Here is a 20581-nt window from a genome sequence, read left to right on the forward strand (position 1 = left end):
CCAAACTAAACTTAAAAAATCATGTTTTGAAAATAAATTAAAGGGGTTGTAAAGGTAAATGTTTTTTCACATCTGACAGTGCCTGCGTCCCCAGCCCCCCGTTTTACTTACCTCACCCCTCGAAAGTTCTGCGCTCGTCCCCCGACGTCCTTTCCACCGTTCAGCCTGGCTGCTGTTTGGCTGGAGTGGATGGATGGAAAGCAGCGCAGCCATTGGCTTGCGCTGCTGTCAATCACATCCACTGACGCGGAGCGCCGGGGGGCGGGGCCGTGTGATACAGCCAGCGGCTATAGCCGCTGGCTGTATCACGGGAGCGCGCCCGCAGATGCTTCTCACCATGCGAGGGAGCTCGCATGAACGTGAGAAGCATCTGCGGGAGGAAGCAGAGACAGTCACCGAGGGACCCCAGAAGAGCAGGTTCGGGGTCACTCTGTGCAAAACAAGCTGCACAGTGGAGGTAAGTATAACATGTTTGTCATTTTAAATAAAAAAATAAATAATTCACTTTACAATCCCTTTAAGCAAAATACAATGAAAAAAATTATGTTTTACCGAGTGTGAATAGTAGGTAACATCTTTAAAATTAAAAGAGTACAATTGTAGTTTAATCCTTTTTTTTTGCCACAGACATATGCATACAGTACATGTTGGCCAGGACAGTATGCCTTAAGCCAGTTGCATCCAACCTGCTATAAGCTCATGGTTGAATTGCAATAAAGCATGGCAATAAACTGTATAGCTGCATAATTTTATCAAAATGCACACCAATGTGATTGGACATTAGCACAATGCATAGGTGGGAAGCCAACCTTAAAATTGCTTATTTGCAAAAAAGCACACTTTAAATTATCTTATATTTGTGAGCAGTAATAATGATTTGAGTGTATTTTTTATTAAAAAATATGATAAAATGTGCACAACTATCACAGGACCTACAAAATTAATGGCACCTCCCCCCCCACCCCCCACCCCCCAGTTCTCTGCGTTCAGAAAACACGTGGTTTGGAGGGTCTTTTACAAACTTTGAAAGCTGTAAGTGAAAAATAATAACCTCCAAATGCTTAGCATAAGTTGCTCATTTAGAAATTTAGCATACCTTTGAGTTTCACAGTTTGCTAAAAAGGGACAATGAAAAATGTTTGTTATTAACTCGATACAGTTTTACCTTTCATCTTTAGTAGAGATTTTCCATTTATGCTGTGTTTGTAAGCCCTAATAATTATTTTAGTATATTTTTATCGAAAATATCCTTGTTTGATAAACATCTGCATAATTATCATGGGACCTAAAAATCAGCTTTTAATTCTACCAGTCTTATGCTTTCAGAAAATGTATGATTTGGTGGGGGAGTCTTTTACAGACTCTGAAAGCTGTACGTTAAAAATAAATAACACTGAAACCTTGCAAGAATGGTCTGGCTACATGAGGTTTAAAGTGGAGAGGAGGGACTTGCAGTGAAAGGGTTAATGTACTAAAGTGCTAACTAGTTAATCAGTATGAAAAAGTCCATCTGAAACCTATAATTCTTTCCTTTATGAAATATAAATTAGTATTTGCAATACAAGGTATCATGGTAATTGTCTTAAAAGAAATGTAATTTATCTCCTTTTTAATGGTAAATGTAGATGGTAAAGCTGGATTTTCCACACCCTGCTAGATAATTCTGGAGGGGAGGGAGGGACTAACCAGGGTATTTACATAATTTTTCTATGTCCCTGCAGACTGTAAAGCCTAGTACACAAGATCAGATAATCATATGAAAAATACTGCTTTTGAATCGATCATACGACAATCTGATCATTAGTACACAGTTTTACTGAGCTGATAAAGGACAGGTCGTGAAAAAATTATCTGATGGGACATGCATTAAAGTTTTTATTGCACAATTCCGGATTATATGATTTCCATTTAATCGGTACAGTTTTCGTCCGAAAAATACAATACAATTACAATACATTACATAACTTCCAATTTATAATTCTTTTGTATGAGAATTTTTGTAACTTTAATAACCTCTTCTTTTTTGATATGGAGACTGACATGGTAGCCAGGCACTAAAGCATTGTGTATAAGTCCTGGGGGCAACCAATTACCTGTAGGCCTGCTTATCTTATAAGAAAGGGGGCTGTTTTAGATGAAAAACACAGTAGTCAGCTATAGTGTCTGACTACCTGCATTGGGGTTGACGTGACAAATATACACTGAACTGTGCAAAAATTTCAATTCCCAAGCTGCTGGATAATATTACCCCCTAGAAAAAATCAACATGCATTTTTATACACTTTCTCACTATCTCTGCGGTACTTAATTCTAGAAAACTTACCATTCATACATATTTTACAATGTGATAAATCTCTAAATAAAATACAGCAAATTGCCAAGTGAATCAGAATTTCTCATCACAAGTAAGTTGTTTACCTTTTCGTATTTCAATAAAGCGCTTTATATGTTATGCTATGAAGATATTCTTGGGTTTGATACATGGCATATGGTGTTAAGCTGAGGAATGTTCATGCAAGCTGGAGACAAGGACTATAGGGGAAAGCTTTGAGTGGTGTTAAATAAGCATTTAAAGAGGAAGTAAACCCTGATGGGTTTACTTCCTCTTTGATTCTCTGCAAAGGTAAAACATAATGGACTACTATGCATCGCATAGTAGCCCATTATGTGTCACTTACCTGACACAGGAGCCAGCGAAGTCACCGCTGTCCCCTGTAGTTCTGAGCGTCCATCTTCTTGGTGGGTCTCGCTGCTCCGGTGCTGTGATTCGCTGGAGCAGCGATGACGTCAATCCTGCGCATGCGCACAGGAGCCGACACTTGCGGCATATCGCCACGATCTGCGGCTTGCCCAGTGCGCCTGCGCGCGCTGTCTACGGCGCATGCGCCGTAGACAGCGGTGGCTGTCTTCAGGTAAATAAACCTAAATTTATAGGTTTAGGAGATATTTCTTGGACCTGCAGGTAAGCCTTAATCTAGGCTTACCTGTAGGTCAAAGTGGTTTGTAAGGGTTTACAACCACTTTAATGACATTAAGATAAGTGGCCTTGAGAATCTGATAAGTGAGCTGTACTGCAAGCACAGTTTGGCACAGAGGTAGATTGTGGGATTGTGTTGTGAAGAGAATTGCAGCTTGAATGACACATTGAGGGTAAATGGTTCTATTGGCATGATCAACAGGCATTGCCAAATGTTCAAAGGGGTAATACCAAGGGGAAACACAGAGAGCCCAATATTACTGTAAAGGACAGCCCTCATCACATGTGATTGTATAGTTTAACAGTAAAGTTCTTATTTAAAATTGTACAGATTGTTTTTACATTATCTAATGTGTATGCATATCTTTTGTTTTGTCTGCATGGAAAATTGTTTGTGTACACTCCTGTTTTGCTGTGTCAAAATATACATAAAATGAAAATGATGTATTTGTGCTCAGTTAATAGCTTTCTTCTCATATCTATGCTTGGGTTTCTCTGTTGGCCCAACTAAGCTAAATCATTGAGAAATCTAGTAATTGAGCCCATAACAACTATAATATAAATGAAATATAGTTTTAGGACCTCAATAAATCACCAGTAAATAAGCATAACTAGCAAAATCATACCTGTCTCTAGGCTGAAGACCATAGTGAGCATGGTCAAACCACTCATTCATTTTCTTCTCAGTCAGCCATGTGACAATAGGGGTTGGCAGTGTGTTCCTCAACAGATTCTGAAACCGTGTGTCAAAACAGATATCCCATGGATAACCTTGGTCAAATACTCTGCTCATAACCCAGCAGCCTCTCCGAGTGCTAAGATATACCTGCAAAGGGTAAAATTCTTATTATCTGTCCCTTTGCTTTTGCTTCTTTTGACCTTTGCATTTTTTTTTTATAAATTCTTTAACCACTTGCTTACTGGGCACTTAAACCCCCCTCAGTCCCAGACCAATTTTCAGCTTTCAGCGCTGATGCACTTTGAGTGACAATTACGCGGTCATACAACACTGTACCCAAATGAAATTTTTATCATTTTTTTCCCACAAATAGAGCTTTCTTTTGGTGGTATTTAGTTACAGCTCGGAGTTTTATTTTTTGCTAAACAAACAAAAAAAGATGCAAAAAAAAAAAAAAAAAAAATCATGTTTTAATAGTTTGTTATAAAATTTTGCAAACGGGTCATTTTTCTCCTTCATTGAAGTGCGCTCATTAGGCGGCACTGATAGGCTGCATTGGTGGGCACTGATGGGCTGCATTGGTGGGCACTGATGGGCTGCATTGGTGGGCACTGATAGGCTGCACTGGTGGGCACTGATAGGCATAGTTAAGGCGGCACTAATAGGCACAGATAAGGCGGCACCGATGGGCACAGATAAGGCGGCACTGATGGGCAAAGATGGGCACAGATAAGATGGCACGGATGGGTGGCACGGATAAGTGGCACGGATGGGTGGCACGGATGGGCACTGATAGGTACCACAGATAGATGGGACTGATGGGCACTGATAGGTGGCACTGATAGGTGGCTCTGATAGGTGGCACTGCTGGGCACTGATGGGCGGCACTGCTGGGCACTGATGGGCGGCACTGCTGGGCACTGATGGGCGGCACTGGGGTGCAGCACCTGAGGCAGATTTTGGGTGGCACTGTGGGTGGCACTGCTGGGTGGCACTGTGGGTGGCACTGTGGGCACTGCTGGGTGGCACTGTGGGCACTGCTGGGTGGCACTGTGGGCACTATGGGCACTGCTGGGTGGCACTGACAGGGGGGCACTTACTTTATTTCAGGATGGCACTGCGGGTGGCAGGTGGGCACTGGCAGGGGGCAGGTGTCCTTTTAAATTACTGGCCGTGATCGGGACTGATGTCCCGAACACGGCCGCCGGCGATCGGCTTTTTTTTTTTCTCCTCGCGCTGTCAGCGCGAGGAGGAATACTAGCCGATTACCGGCTCCGTTTTATCACATGATCAGCTGTCATTGGCTGACAGCTGATCACGTGATAAGGGGTCGGGATCGACCCCTTACACGGATCGGTGATCAGGCGAGTCTCACGGACTCGCCGATCACAGAGCACGCCGCGCGCGCCCCTCAGGGGGCGCGCAGGCCGCTCGTAACCGGGACTACGTCAATAGACGTAGTCCCGAAAATGTGGGTCCGCGCTATTGCCGTCATTTTGCAATAGCGCGGATCCCAAGTGGTTAAAATAAGTTTTAATATAAGTACAAAACATACCCGTTTTGGCTTAAAGTACAATAAAGGTAAACAATTACACCATGCAAGGTCACAAAATATTCAAATTCTTGGTACATTGTATTCACATCTTGCATGGAGGGACATATAAAAGGCAATCCCGCTCTAACTCACACTCACTTACTATAAATAAATATACCTCCCCTTCCAATATGGAGACCACATTTTTTCAGTACTGATTTCAATATCTGTCATCAGTGTGCAGTGATGCCTCAAGATTCATTAGTAAAATTGTAGGTGAGCCAGGCATCCCATAATTTGGTAAATTTGTTGGGGCAACCTCTGGATTCATACATGGTCTTTTATATACCAAAATCACTGAGTTTACAAGAGATTTCCAGAAATCAAGGGTGGGAGCCACAACTGACTTCCATTTCAATGACCTTTACATTTTAAACAAAATCTTTCCTCCATGTTACCTTGTCTAGGAAAATACATTATTTTTTTCATTGTGGTTTTTGTAACTAATATTTCTGGGGGCAAAGCATTTTCTGACAAATTTGAGTAGGCTAGGGTCAGACCAATGCATTAGATGATTTGACTCAGGAATGTTGGCAAGTGTTAAATCTCTCTATATTTTACTTAAAGTAGTTGTAAACCCCAGTCATGAAATCTGAACAGAGCACATATATCTGTATTGTTTACTTGTCTCCAAAGCTCTGAGTGTCGATTCTCTCTGATGCTTCATTCCTCTGTTATCAGCATAAATCACTTCTGCCAAGTTCTCCTGACACATGAGATAACATTTGTGACAGGGAGGGAGATAAGCACACAGCTTGTCTTTTCAGATTACAGCTCTGCATGTATTTACTTGCAGAGCTGTATTCTTTGTTACTTTGCCTATGTGGGTGGGTGGGGGGGGGGGGTAGTCCCTTTCTTCCAATCAGTTCTCACACAGTGTATAAGAGTTGTAAATGCAGCTCTCCATCCCCTCCTCTGCACTCCTCACAGATGCAGAAGGATTTTTATCACAAATCTGCACTTGTGAAAGGTTGTAGACACGAGAGGACTGCAGATAAACAAGTACAACATATTTTGGAGGATTTGTTTCATCTCCGTGTATCATCTGAGGCCAGTCACTTCACTGGGTATATGTAAGGGTTTACAATTACTTTAAAGCTGAACTCCAGCCACAGAAAATAATAATGTTCAACACTTTAACCATGCCTAGCCAATCAATAACTTTGTTTTACATAATGTTCCTTAGACCCAGGTATACTTACCTTCATCCAGGGTCTCATGATCTTCTGATGCACGTATTCCAATGAAGACACCCGATCAGCTGCAGCTGCTCTGTATGCAGCGATCTGTTTTGTTGCTGCTTCCCTCACACCAATGTCATCATGCACCGTAATCAGTTCAGTACCATTTGAATGACATATTTTTCCAGCAAATGAACAGTGTCTATGTCACCAGGTTGAGGTAACGGCCTTCCCAGTAGTACCAATTTTGCAGCACTGAAGACTAGAGGGCTGAGACACTGGACAGTGGATAAGGTAGGTATAGATTGATCATAGAAAACATGTAAACAATTGGCTGCCAGTGGGATGAGGGCCAAACACTAGTGTTTTTTTCCCTAGACTTGGTTCAGCTTTTATTCACACTTATACAAATAAAAAGGTTTAGAGAGGAAGTTACTGCAATCAACAAATATAATATTTCTTTGCAGTGTTGTCATTCATTTGATACATAGATTTTTTTTTTTCATACCTGAGATGCAGTACGACTTAGTTCTACAGCTATATCTGTTCCTGTGTTTCCCATTCCTACAACAAGAACCCGTTTCCCTTTAAATCCTTTGGTGCTTTTATACTCTCTACTGTGGAAGTATTGACCTTTAAATTTGTCCAGTCCTACAAGATAATCAAATTGACAATAGTAACCTGAAATGCAAATAAAACCGTGTCTTGTATCTATACAGGATAAGTTGATAGACTCTAGTAAAATCTAGTAAAATTTATTGTTTATGTTTGTTTGGCCTCCACCTTGTGATACAAATAGATGTTCCTTCCAGATGCTACCAATTGAAGCTATAATTCACATACAGTGATCAGATGCACTACTAAATCAATTTGCCTGACCTCAGATTCAAACTGGATTAGGCTAATGTGTTGGATGTAAAAACAAGGGACATTTCGGGCAATTTACATCTCAACAATTTACACTGTTTTCTTTTACAGGTTCACATTTTCTGTGGTTGACAAAGCTTCCAGAATGACTCAGATGCAATGCAAACCTCTACAAAAGCTATTCCAGTGTAGTGATGCTTAGACATCACCCATGACTGTAAGACAAGCTTCAGGTGCCATTTTAAGTATATTGCAAGGAAACAGAGTGGGGGTTTCTTTTTTTGCTGTCACCAATTATTCTCCCATGTGATGGGCCTCTATTTGCATGCATTGATATATGGATGCTTAATATAATATGGCTTCATGTAGATAAGGAACCATTTTAATTAGATCAAGTAGATGCACCCTTTTCAGGGGAGGGGGGATATCTGGGTTTTATTGAAACAACAAATGGCCATGAGCTATCCTATACAGTTTCTAACAGCCTGAAGCCAGTGGTGTACCTAATGTGGTGCAGCCCACAGTGGGTACTACAAGTCTGAGTGTGTCGCAGTCGGTTGATTACCTTACAGTAAATGCCACCTCAGTTTTGCTAGCGCTGGTGCTGCAGGTGCTCACATTACACTTCACACTGGCAACAAGGCTACAGTAGCTGCAGTGAACAGTTGCTAGGAGGAGAAGAGTGATTCAGCACGGATGCGCTGTGATGTCCCTGTCCTGCTTTATAATATCATACATCCAGGCACAATAGGTCATCTGCATAAGTTGCACCCCCACAGCATCACACACACACAATCTCCAGGTAAGGCACCACCAGTACCTTACATTGGCAAGGGAAATGCTGCCTGAAAGCCCTCAATTATGGGAGGGGGTGATGTGAAGAAGGTCCCTCATCTAGGAGTAGGGGGTTGTTTAAAGAAGTACCTGGACTAGGAGAGGTTGGTTGTATGGAAAAGGTCCTGGAATAGTAGAGGGGGTGTATGGAGGAGGTCCTGGACTAGGATGGGGGTTATGAAAAGGAGGCCCTGGACTAGGAGCAGGGGGTATGGGGAGGAGGCCCAGGACTAAGAGAGGGGGATGTGGAGCGGAGTGCATGGATTAGGAGAGTGGGTGAGCAAAGAAGGACTTGGAATAGGAGAGGGGTGCCACTGAATCATCGTGTGGATTTGACTAGGGGTGCTGTGTGCTGACATTTCTTTTTTGAATTGTACAGCGCTGCATCACTATCTCTACTACCACATTGCCATTTTCTTTTTTTTGGTGGCCTCGCATGAAAGCTGTATCGCCTGGATGTAAGTAGGAAGTGTCCGAATGCCACCATGACCAGCGTGGAATGCAAGATGGCGCCGGGCCAGATGCAATGTCCCACGGAGGGTGTGTAGGGCATGCTGATGTGAAGTTGGCGGTAACATGTTCCGAAGCAAAAAAGAATTCTGTGGTCCCGTGTCCTCTTACATTCCCTGAGACTGAATAGTTTTTTCTTATGCTGAGATCACCATTACAGTATTTGTAATTCACCATCATGCCCCCTCTCAAGCGTTGATAAATTTAGTGCTTGTAGTCGTTCCTCATAATTGATATCATCCAGTCTCCTTATTCATTTTGTTGCCCTTCTTTGGACTGTCTCTAGTTCCACACATCCCTTCTGAGGACTGGTTACCAGAAATGGACAAAATACTCCAGATGTGGCCTAACCAGAGTTTTATAAAGTGGCAGGATATCGTTTTATCCCTGGAGTATATCCCCTTTTTTATACATGCTAAAACTCTGCCAGCTTCTGCCAGGTAGCTGCAGCTTGACATTGTATGCTATTACTCAGTCTGTCGTCCACTAGGACCCCCACCCAGATCTTTCTCCATCCTTGATTCCCCCAGTGGTTCTCCCCATAGTGTGTAGTGGGCATTTTATGTTTTTTTGCCCCCCAGTAAATTACTTTACATTTCTCCACATTATACCTAATTTGCCATGTTGCCCGCTCCATTATTTTCAGGTCTTTCTGTGAAATTTCTATATCCTGATGTGAAGTTATTGCTTTGTTTATTTTTGTGTCGTTCTCAAAAACTGAGATTGAACGATTTATCCTCTCTGAATAAGTTGAATAAAATTGGTCCCAAGACAGAACCTTGGGGTACCCCACTTACCACTCCAGACCAGTCTGAGTACACTTTAATTATCACCACCCTTTGGACATGCCCCTATAACCAGTTTTTTACCCAAGAACAAACCTTATGGTCCATGCCTGCAGACTTCAGCATGTCAATTAAGCATTTATGGGGAACTTTATCAAATGCTTTTGCAAAATCCAGATACAATACATCCACAGGCCTCCCCCTGTCTAGATGGCAGCTCACTTCCTCGTAGAATGTTAGCAGATTGGTCTGGCAGGAGTGACCCTTCGTAAATCCATGCTGATTATTACTAATGAAACTTTTTTCTTCAGTAAATTTTTGGATATAGTCCCTTATCCCCTTTAATAATTTACCTACTATTGATGTTAAGCTGACTGCTTGTAGTTTCCAGGGATTTGTCTCTGCCCTTTTTTGAACAATGGTACCACTTTTCTCCAATCAGCTTGTACAAATCCTGTCAGTATGCTATCCACAAAGATTAGGAACAATGGTCTGGCTATAACCTGACTGTTCTCTGAGGACTCTCGGGTGCAAGCCTTCCGGTCCTTGTGATTTATGTGTATTTAAATGATTGCACAGTCATTCATAATTTAAGATTTACTGTCAGTACTCACCAGGAAAACTTTCCAGTGGATAGTATGGGTCTGTATGGTGACCGTTGCAGACCATAACAGCATCAAAAATGCTAGTCTCTTTCTTTCCATCTTTTTCTGTTGTGACTTCCCACTGACCAGTCGTGGAAAAATTCTGATGCTTTTTCAGACTGCAAACCAATGTCTAAAGGTAATCACAAAATGTAAGTTTTTATTAAAGGAGAATGACAATAGTTTATTCAATTTTTTTGTTCTGGTGATTATTCCAAACCCACCCACAAGGAATTTAACCTAAAGTCTTTCCCTAGTCTGCTTTTTTCATTTCTCCCACACTTATGGCTCAACTGAACATTAACCTACATTGGCTCATATCCACGCTCTCTAGGCTTAGGCCAACTGCATAATATCTTGATTTTCTCCAGAGCTGGAGGTCTACATTGGTCAGGACAATATGTTCAGGCAGAGCCTGTAACTGGCTAGATGGCTCATTGTTAGAATAGAGGAAGTTATTACAAAGATAAAAACAAAATTTCGGGGCAACGTTAGAGTAACTTTTAATAAACAGCATACTGTCTGCATTATATGATTTCATAAATATCTGCATTATCTGTCAGTCAAAATCCACATGATGCCTCATAATAAATTAGAGCCCCTGTTACATTTTCACTACTTGAGGAAAGTGGAAAGCTAGAGCTGAACCCGTAGGGTTATCATGCTGTTATCTTAATCTTAGGGTATTAATGTTGGTGTAAATTATCCTATTCCTAGGCAGGCGGCTTTAACACCTCAGAGGATCACCACAGGCTCCTTGGCTTGTATTGTAACATAACGAGAATTGAAATTGAGGCACCACACCACTTCTAAGAGGTCCAGAAACAACTTTATTCCATTAAAGGCAGGAGTACAATCCAAAAAGTATCCAATGTGTTGGATACCAAACAACCTGCTGAAAAAAACCTGTGCTTAGAATTTGCACTAGAAAATTTACCATTATAGGTCCAGTTCAAGTCTGGATTGTTCACATTGTAATCAGTCAAGCCCTGATGAAAGGGATGCTTTTAGACCCCTGAAACACATTGGCAACTTTTTGGATTGTACCTATGACTTTTAATGGATTAAAGTTGTATCTGGACCTCCTAGCAGTAGTGTGGCTCTTGAATTTCAATTCTCATTACAGTAACACTACTGTCTACAGTGCCCCTGTTAGGAAGATTTGCCCTAGTGACCTTTGTCACTGGACCTGAAAGTCACAGAAAATTCAAAATTATTAGATGTGGCCAAAACAGGAATAGAAAATCTTCTAATAGTGAAGCCTTCTGGTGACAGCTATCAAAGAGGGCATTTCCCATACTTTGGAGATTTTTCCCTTCACTTTCTGCTGTGTCCACAAGACAAATATGAAAAGAAATCCCCCCCCAGCGGGACACAGATGGCAAAAAAACAATTGCATCCACTCTCTACACGATTAAAAAAAAGGCTTTAGATATACTTATTTTCTCTTCATTGAAAGGGTTTAAGATGCATATCTGAAGTAGAAAACAGTATAGTTTGCAATTGCAATTATTTTATGTTTTAAATGTGTATTTACTTACATTAAACTGGATATATTTTAGCAGGCCAAACCGCTCACTGTATTGTTTGTAGTACTCCATCATTTTGGTGTTGTGCAAAAAGTTGGGATAGTCTTCTGGAATGGGGAAATCGCTGTAGCACATCATTTCTTTACTGGTGTTGGTAACAACAGACTCATAAATGCTGGCTCTACCACCTTCTACCTCTGGCTAAAGAACAAATAAAATATAACAAAGATGTGTAAACTGCGCTCAGCAATATCAAAATGGCTGCCCACAAAACATTTTTTTACCAAGAATCTTTAAAAAGCAACATTTTTATAATAAACCATAAGTATGGACAGATATATGTGTGTCAAATGCCAGATATACAGTGCCTTGAAAAAGTATTCATACCCCTTGAAATGTTCCACATTTTGTTATGTTACAACCAAAAACATAAATGTATTTTATTGGGATAGACCAAAAGGGGCACATACTGTAATTGTGAAGTGGAATGGAAAATGGTAAATGTTTTTTCAACATTTTTTACAAATAAATATGTGAAAGTGTGGAGTGCATTTGTATTCAGCCCCCCTGAGACAATACTTTGTAGAGCCACCTTTCGTTGCAATTACAGCTGCAAGTCTTTTTTAGTCTCTACCAGCTTTGCACACCTAGAGAGTGACATTTTTGCCCATTCTTCTTTGCAAAATAGCTCAAGCTCTGTCAACTTGCATGAAGAGTGTCTGTGAACAGCAATTTTCAAGTCTTGTCACAGATTCTCAATTGGATTTAGGTCTGGACTTTGACTGGGCCATTCTAACACATGAATATACTTTGATCTAGATCATTCCATTGTAGCTCTGGCTGTATATTTAGGGTCGTTGTCCTGCTGGAAGGTGAACCAACGCCCCAGTCTCAAGTCTTTTGCAGACTCTTAACAGGTTTTCTTCTAAGATTGCTCTGTATTTTGCTCCATCCATCTTCCCATCAACTCTAACCAGATTCCTTGTCCCTGCTGAAGAAAAGCATCCCCACAGGGGATGTGCAGTGCTAGTTTTCCACCACACATAGCATTTTGCTTTTAGGCCAAAAAGTTCAATTTTGGTCCCATCTGACCAGAGCACCTTCTTCCATGTGTTTGCTGTGTCCCCCACATGGCTTTTTGAAAACAGGACTTCCTATGGCTTTCTTTCAACAATTACTTTTTTTTCTTGCCACTCTTCCATAAAGACCAGATTTGTGGAGTGCACGACTAATAGTTGTCCTGTGGACATATACTCCCACCTCTTGGCTGCTTCTCTGATTAATGCTCTCCTTGCTGAGCCTGTCAGTTTAGGTGGATGGCCATGTCTTGGTAGGTATGCAATTGTGCCATACTCTTTCCATTTTCTGATGATGGATTGAACAGTGCTCCTTGAGATGTTCAAAGCTTGGGATATTTTTTTATAACCTAACCCTGCTTTAAACTTCTCCACAACTTAGCCATGACCTGTCTGGTGTGTTCCTTGGCCTACACAAGACTGTTGTTAACTAAGGTTCTCTAACAAACCCCTGAAGGCTTCACAGAACAGCTATGTGAACATACTGAGATTAAATTACACACGGGTGGACTCTATTTACTAATTAGGTGACTCCTGAAGGCAACTGGTTCTACTAGATTTTAGTTAGGGGTATCAGAGTAAAGGGGGGCTGAAAACAAATGCACATGTCACTTTTCAGCTATTTATTTGTAAAAGAAAATTCTAAAACATTCATCATTTCCTTTCACTTCACAACAGGAATGGGCCGCATGACCCCCAGTTCGGTTTGCTCCGGGGGGGTTGACACTATAGTACAGGCCTGAATATATACATAGCACTGCGGGTAGGAATAAGGATATGTGGCTGGATGGAAAAGCCGAAGGTGACACAGCGCAGACAAATATGGATGGGGCCACTGGATACTGCAAGAGCTCCCACTGACTGAATGTGGTTTCAGTTCAGTAAATGATCGGCTGAGATATGCAGCTTATTATATATCTGGTAGCAAAAGAGATGTAGAAAAATATGTAAGGAGATGTATTTGAGGCTATATAAAGCTGTGTGCATAAGGTAATAAGCAATGTCTAAGCCAAAAACGCTCACCTAGATGGAAGTTGCAGAGAGTATCCAAGCAGCATGAACCACACAGTGTAGATCACTCTGCAGGCGCCAGCTTTAAAAAGCTGGTGAGGCTATTGGAAAACAGCTGAGAATAGGTGCCATTGGCAGCCTCCTCAGCTGTGGCCGATGAGACGGACTGTTGCGCCATTGGCTGCAATCAGTCCATCTGGGAGATCTCTGGCGGAGCGGGGAAAGGTCTCGCCCAAAGGGGTGGGGCCACGTCCCACATCACAGTGCCACGGCACATGGAACGCCCACCCATTTGCGCTCCAGCCTGGAGCGCAAACATGAAGGAGCACAGCAATACATCCGAGCTCAACAGGGCATGAGACCACGGGACCCCGGAACATGGCAGAGGCCACGTAGGTCTCCCGTGCGCCGGGCAGTGTCAGTGCCCCAAATGTCCGGCTGCAAAAAACAAGTTGTAAAATAAAATAATTCCCGCAGTGCGACACAGGCTGAGATGGAGCACAAAAGTAAAAATAAAAAATTAGCCCCTTAGTGTTGGAAAATGGAAAGCGCAGGCCAGAGTATAAGCATGGAAAAATCTGAAATGACAAAACTGAAGACATATAAAAGAAATTAATTGCATGATCAGGCAACAGTAGGTGGAGACACAAATACATAGATATGCATAAATATATGCAATGAAATGTAGAGAGTAAATATAGGCAAAATAGGAATAATACATCAACTGGGAAGATTACATACAATGAGACCACAATAAGAGATCAAGTTCACATACTCCAGATTGAAAACCTAGAAAATAGGGATGAGCTTCGTGTTCGAGTCGAACATACGTTCGACTCGAACATTGGCTGTTCGCCCGTTCGGCGAATTCCGAACATTGTGGGCCGTTCGCGCCAAATTCGTGTGGCGCTCACGGCCCACAATGCACTGCATCATCGCAGTGCATTGCTGGCTCATGATTGGCCAAGCATGCACTGTGACCCCGCATGCTTGGCCAATCACAGCGCCAGCAGCTAGGAGAGCCATGATTGGCCACAGGCAGGATGCCTGTGGCCAATCATAGCTCAGGCTGTGTAGTACACGCCCCACACTATATAAGACTGCCAGCGCGGCGGCCTTGTGTAGTGTGTTGGCGTCTGAAGCAGTTAGTGGGTGTTCTGTGTACCTTCAACACAGTATACACCAATCGTTATCGTCCGATTTTCGATCTTGCTCTTCTGTAGTGGTTGTTGTCTGCGTGCCCTGACCGCAGTATACACCGCTATATTCACCTCACCTATATAGCTAGTGATCTATCTATTATAATAGAGCTTGCAGTCAGTAGTGTTAGGAGCTTGTGCGTGCTGTCTGCGTGCTCTGTACCCAGTACACACCGCTATATCCACCTACATAGCTCTTCTCTATTTGAGCCATCTGCCATCTGCAGGAGTTATTGGAAGTTGTGTGTGCCTCCAGCACAGCACAGTATACATCTGTATATACCCCTTTATCTCTGGTGTTCTATAATAAAGGCATCTGCAGGAGTTAGTGGGTGTTTTGTGCCTCCAGCACAATATACACCTGTATCTACCCTTTATTGCTGTTCTCTAATAGAGCCATCTGCAGGGCTTAGTGGGTGTTGTGTGCCTCCAGTACAGTATACCCCTTTATCTCTGGTGTTCTATAATAAAGGCATCTGCAGGAGTTAGTGAGTGTTGTGTGCCTCCAGCACAATATACACCTGTATCTACCCTTTATTGCTGTTCTCTAATATAGCCATCTGCAGGGTTTAGTGGGTGTTTTGTGCCTCCAGTACAGTATACCCCTTTATCTCTGGTGTTCTATAATAAAGGCATCTGCAGGAGTTAGTGGGTGTTGTGTGCCTCCAGCACAATATACACTACCCAACTGCTGTTTTACCCAACTCCCTTCAGGCCATTACCATGTCTGGAAGGCCAGCAAGGAGAGGCAGACAGGCGCAAGCCGATAAAAGAGGGCAAGCAGGCTCTGTGTCTAGAGACAACAGTGCTGGTCGTGGATGCGGTGCATTGTCATCAGCACGTGGCCATGGGACACGCTTGTCCTTCTTTTCAGCAGCTGGACATGTTGAACCGCAACATGCCAACAACTTGGTAGAGTGGATGACCAAGCCCTCTTCATCCTCCTCATCCTCTCTCACCCAGTCTCAGGGTACTAGCAAAGCAGCTGCCAATGCATCGTCTTCCCTCGTCTCAATGTCATCATCAGTGACTCCTTCCCTAGACCCACCACGTCCTCCTGAGGAGTCTCCTGAACTCTTTGAGCACAGTGTTGGGTACATGCTCCAGGAGGATGCCCAGTGTTTTGTAGGCTCTGATGATCACACTCAGCTAGAGGAAGGCAGTAGCGTGAATGCAGAGAGAGGGGATGCTCAAGAAGGACAGCAATCTGGCAGTCATGTTCCACAAGCTGCAGCATATTGCCAGGTTTGCTACAGCGATGAAGAGGGAGGGGATGATGAGGGCACTGACTCCATGTGGGTGCCTGGTGGGAGAGAGGAGGAGGAGGAGGAGGAGGCACATGTCCAACGAGGCAGGATGCCCTCGGGGGGCCAGCTTAGGGGCAGCACACCGAATGAATCACACAGCAGAGCTCTGCCTGTGCAGGGCGCTGCCTCTGCGCGTTATTCTAAAAGTTCTTTGGTGTGGGCCTTTTTTGAGACGAGTGCATCAGATCGCACCGCTGCTATTTGCAACATATGTCTCAAGCGTATCTCGCGTGGCCAAAACATCAGCCGCTTGGGCACCACATGCTTGACCAGACATATGTTGACCTGCCATGCAGCTCGTTGGCAAGCGTACCTCAAAGACCTACACCAAAGAACAAAGCAGACCTCTCCTTGCTCCTCATCAGCTGGCATCTCCAACCCCACTAGACCTTCAGTCCTCTCTGAAACCTGCTCTGAGAGGAATGAAGGTGTAGAATTAGGTGTGTCACAGCCAAGTGCTTACGGGCACTTTGCTAGCAGTACACCCACGTCCGATTATAGCAGGCAAATGTCCCTGCCCCAGCTGCTGGACCGGCGAAAGAAGTTCACTCCCAGCCATCCACATGCCCAGCAGTTGAATGCTAGCTTGGCTAAATTGCTAGCACTTCAACTGCTGCCTTTTCAGTTGGTAGACTCGGCCCCCTTCCGTGAGTTTGTACAATGTGCGGTTCCTCAGTGGCAGGTCCCTAAATGCCACTTTTTCTCACGGAAGGCGATTCCGGCTCTCTACTGGCATGTGGAAGGCAATGTCCTTGCCTCGCTGGACAGGGCGGTCAGCGGTAAGGTGCATATTACCGCTGACTCATGGTCCAGCAGGCATGGACAGGGACGTTACCTGTCTTTCACGGCCCATTGGGTCACTCTTCTGGCAGCTGGGAAGGATGCAGGACAAGGTGCAGTAGTGTTGGAGGTTGTTCCGCCACCACGCCTCCAAAATGCTACTATTGGTTGTGACACACTTCTTTCCTCCACCCCCTCCTCTTCTTCTTCCTCCATGGCCTCTTCCAGTGCTCTGTCCTCAGAACCAGCGGTGCTCCGTAGGTGTTCCAGAGGCTACGCAAGTACGCAGGAAAAACGATGCCATGCCGTGCTTGCGCTGGTTTGTTTGGGGGACAGGAGCCACACTGGGGCGGATGTTTTGTCAGCTCTGCAGGGGCAGGCCGAGAGGTGGTTGACACCACGCCAGCTTAAGCCAGGAATGGTGGTTTGCGACAATGGCACCAACCTCCTCTCCACCCTCCGTCAGGGACAACTGACCCATGTGCCCTGTGTAGCTCACATCCTTAACCTGGTGGTGCAGCGGTTCTTGGGCAAGTACCCGGGCTTACAGGATGTCCTGAAGCAGGCCAGTAAAGTCTCTGTGCATTTCCGCCAATTTTTTAATGCCTGTGCTCGGCTGGCTGAGCTCCAAAAGGAGTTGAACCTGCCAAGAACCGCCTTACATGTGACATGCCCACCAGGTGGAACTCAATGTTGGCCATGCTGCAGCGGCTGCACACGCAGCAGAGGGCCATCAATGAGTACCTGTGCAACTACGGCACCAGGACAGGGTCAGGGGAGCTCGGTTTTTTCTCACCACGCCAGTGGGGCATGATCAGGGATGCATGCACTGTCCTGTCACCGTTTGAGGAGGCCACAAGGATGGTGAGCAGTGACAGTGCATGCATCAGTGACACTGTACCTCTTGTCCACCTCTTGGAGCATACGCTGCGTGGAATAATGGACAGGGCACTTGAGGCGGAACAGAAGCAGGAAGAGGAGGACTTCCTTGCCTCTCAAGGCCCCCTTTATCCAGACAGTGTTCCTGCTGTGCCACCCATCACACAGGAAGAGGATGAGGAGGAGGAAGAGGAGGAGGAGGATGATTGTGTCTAGTGATGGACGAACTTCCGACGGGACGTTTCGCGAACGCGAAACGCGAACGGACACAAACGTTCGCGAAAACGACCGTTCGCCGCGGGCTCCATTGACTTCAATGGGAGGCGAATTTCGCAAACCTTTAGGTCGAATTTGCGGCCACGGGGTAATTATTAGGGGGTAGCACGTAGTCCCACCACCTGGACAATAGCATAATACATGTATGAGGTGAATTTGGGATCGATAACTACAAGCATTTTTTTTTTATTTGGGAAATTGTTCTGACAATTCAGGACTATGGAGCTAATGAAGGCAATGGAGGAGAGGGAAGGTCAGGGACCAGGGTAGGCAAACAAGAGGGTGCAGGAGATACAGAGCACTGACAGCAGCACCGTAATACAGAGCACTGACATCAGCACCGTGACATACAGCGCTGACAGCAGCTCCGTGACATACAGCGCTGACAGCAGCTCCGTGACATACAGCGCTGACAGCAGCTCCGTGACATACAGCGCTGACAGCAGCTCCGTGACATACAGCGCTGACAGCAGCTCCGTGACATACAGCGCTGACAGCAGCACCGTGACATACAGCGCTGACAGCAGCTCCGTGACATACAGCGCTGACAGCAGCTCCGTGACATACAGCGCTGACAGCAGCTCCGTGACATACAGCACTGACAGCAGCTCCGTGACATACAGCGCTGACAGCAGCTCCGTGACATACAGCGCTGACAGCAGCACCGTGACATACAGCGCTGACAGCAGCTCCGTGACATACAGCGCTGACAGCAGCTCCGTGACATACAGCGCTGACAGCAGCTCCGTGACATACAGCGCTGACAGCAGCTCCGTGACATACAGCGCTGACAGCAGCTCCGTGACATACAGCGCTGACAGCAGCTCCGTGACATACAGCGCTGACAGCAGCTCCGTGACATACAGCGCTGACAGCAGCTCCGTGACATACAGCGCTGACAGCAGCTCCGTGACATACAGCGCTGACAGCAGCTCCGTGACATACAGCGCTGACAGCAGCACCGTAAGCAGCCCCAGGAGGAAGTCAGCACAGCACAGGGATGGTGTGATCCCCTCATAATAAGAACCCCCAGGAGGAAGTCAGCACAGCACAGGGATGGTGGGAGCCCCTCATAATAAGAACACCCAGGAGGAAGTCAGCACAGCACAGGGATGGTGGGAACCCCTCATAATAAGCAGCCCCAGTAGAAATATGACACCGCTCAACCTCTTCAAAGAGGAGGGTAGGGGCATATAGTACGGTGTGCTTTTTTGGGTCAGGGAAGTGAGCCAAATGAATTAAGAAGGTCTGTGTGCTTGATTCCAAAAATTGTTTATAGACATATACATGGTCTACTGATCACATGTGTTGAATTCCTCCGAGATCCATGCCTCATTCATTTTTAGAAATGTGAGGTAGTTAACACTGTGGTGAGCTAGGCGAGTACGCTTATCGGTCACAATCCCCCCTGCTGCGCTGAACGTCCTTTCGGACAGGACACTGGATGAGGGGCAAGCCAACAGTTCGATTGCAAATTGGGCAAGCTCTGGCCAGAGGTCAAGCCTGCCCACCCAGTAGTCTAGGGGTTCATCACTCCTCAGAGCGTCCACATCGGCCGTTAACCCAATGTAGTCGGACACCTGACGGTCTAGGCGTTCCCTGATGCTGGATCCGGATGACACCTGTCGATGGGTCGGCTGAAAGAATGACCTCATATCCGAAGTCACCAACACATCTTCAAACCGGCCTCTTCTTGCAGGCGCTGTTGGATTGGTACCCGCAAATCCTTCTCTGGGAGTGGGAATTGCTCCTCTGCCAGCGCACGCAAAAGCAGAATGCAGCATTTCTCGAAGCAAGGCCTGGAAGTGCTGCATTCTGACAGCCCTCTGCGACGGCGGTAACATTTCCGCCATTTTGTGTTTGTACCGGGGGTCTAAGTACGTTGCCACCCAGTACTGGTCCTTGACCCTCATGCTTTTTATACGGGGGTCCCTATTAAAACACTGGAGCATGAAGGCCCCCATTTGCACTAAAGTGGAAGCGGTGTGGTGGCCTGGCTCCTGCTCATCATCCAGGATAATGTCGTCCTCTTCATTCTCCTCTCCCCATCCTCGCACAACAGGGATCCCAGAAAGGTTTAAAGCATGCTCTTCTTGCTCCTGCTCATCCGCCCCGGCACCATCCTCCTCTGACTCCTCATCAGACTCCTGTTGTTGACTTGTCTCAGATAGAGTAGCCCCCCCTGGGAATTCATCCAGCATTGCGACTTCCTCATCTTCCCGCTCCTGCTCCTCCACAGCCTGATCAATGACACGACGCAATGCACGCTCCAGAAAGAAGGCATAAGGTACCATGTCACTGATGGCGCCATGGCTGCGACTGACCAGTTTGGTGATCTCCTCAAATGGCCGCAGAAGTCTGCATGTGTCGCGCATGAGCAGCCACTGGCGCGGTGAAAAAAAACCCAGCTCCCCAGAACCGTTTCTTTCGCAGAGTTCATACAGGTAGACGTT

At 45.1% G+C, this 20581-nt stretch overlaps 1 protein-coding gene across 2 annotated transcripts in view; it reads right to left on the bottom strand.

Annotated features, from left to right (window-relative positions):
• Window positions 1–20581, bottom strand: part of LOC143928259 (dimethylaniline monooxygenase [N-oxide-forming] 2-like) — an 81114-nt gene that overhangs the window by 18708 nt on the left and 41825 nt on the right. For both annotated transcript variants that reach the window (XM_077453021.1, XM_077453022.1), the window contains exons 3-6: window positions 11613–11801; window positions 10042–10204; window positions 6940–7082; window positions 3604–3803 (exon numbers count right to left, since the gene is read on the bottom strand). In XM_077453021.1, coding sequence (XP_077309147.1) covers window positions 3604–3803; window positions 6940–7082; window positions 10042–10204; window positions 11613–11801 — 695 coding nt within the window. The remainder of the gene's footprint in view (window positions 1–3603; window positions 3804–6939; window positions 7083–10041; window positions 10205–11612; window positions 11802–20581) is intronic.

This window comes from Lithobates pipiens, unplaced genomic scaffold (genome assembly GCF_037356315.1).
Source record: "Lithobates pipiens isolate NorthernLeopardFrog02 unplaced genomic scaffold, aLitPip1_a1.2 Scaffold_23, whole genome shotgun sequence".
Classification (NCBI taxonomy): Eukaryota; Metazoa; Chordata; class Amphibia; order Anura; family Ranidae; genus Lithobates; species Lithobates pipiens.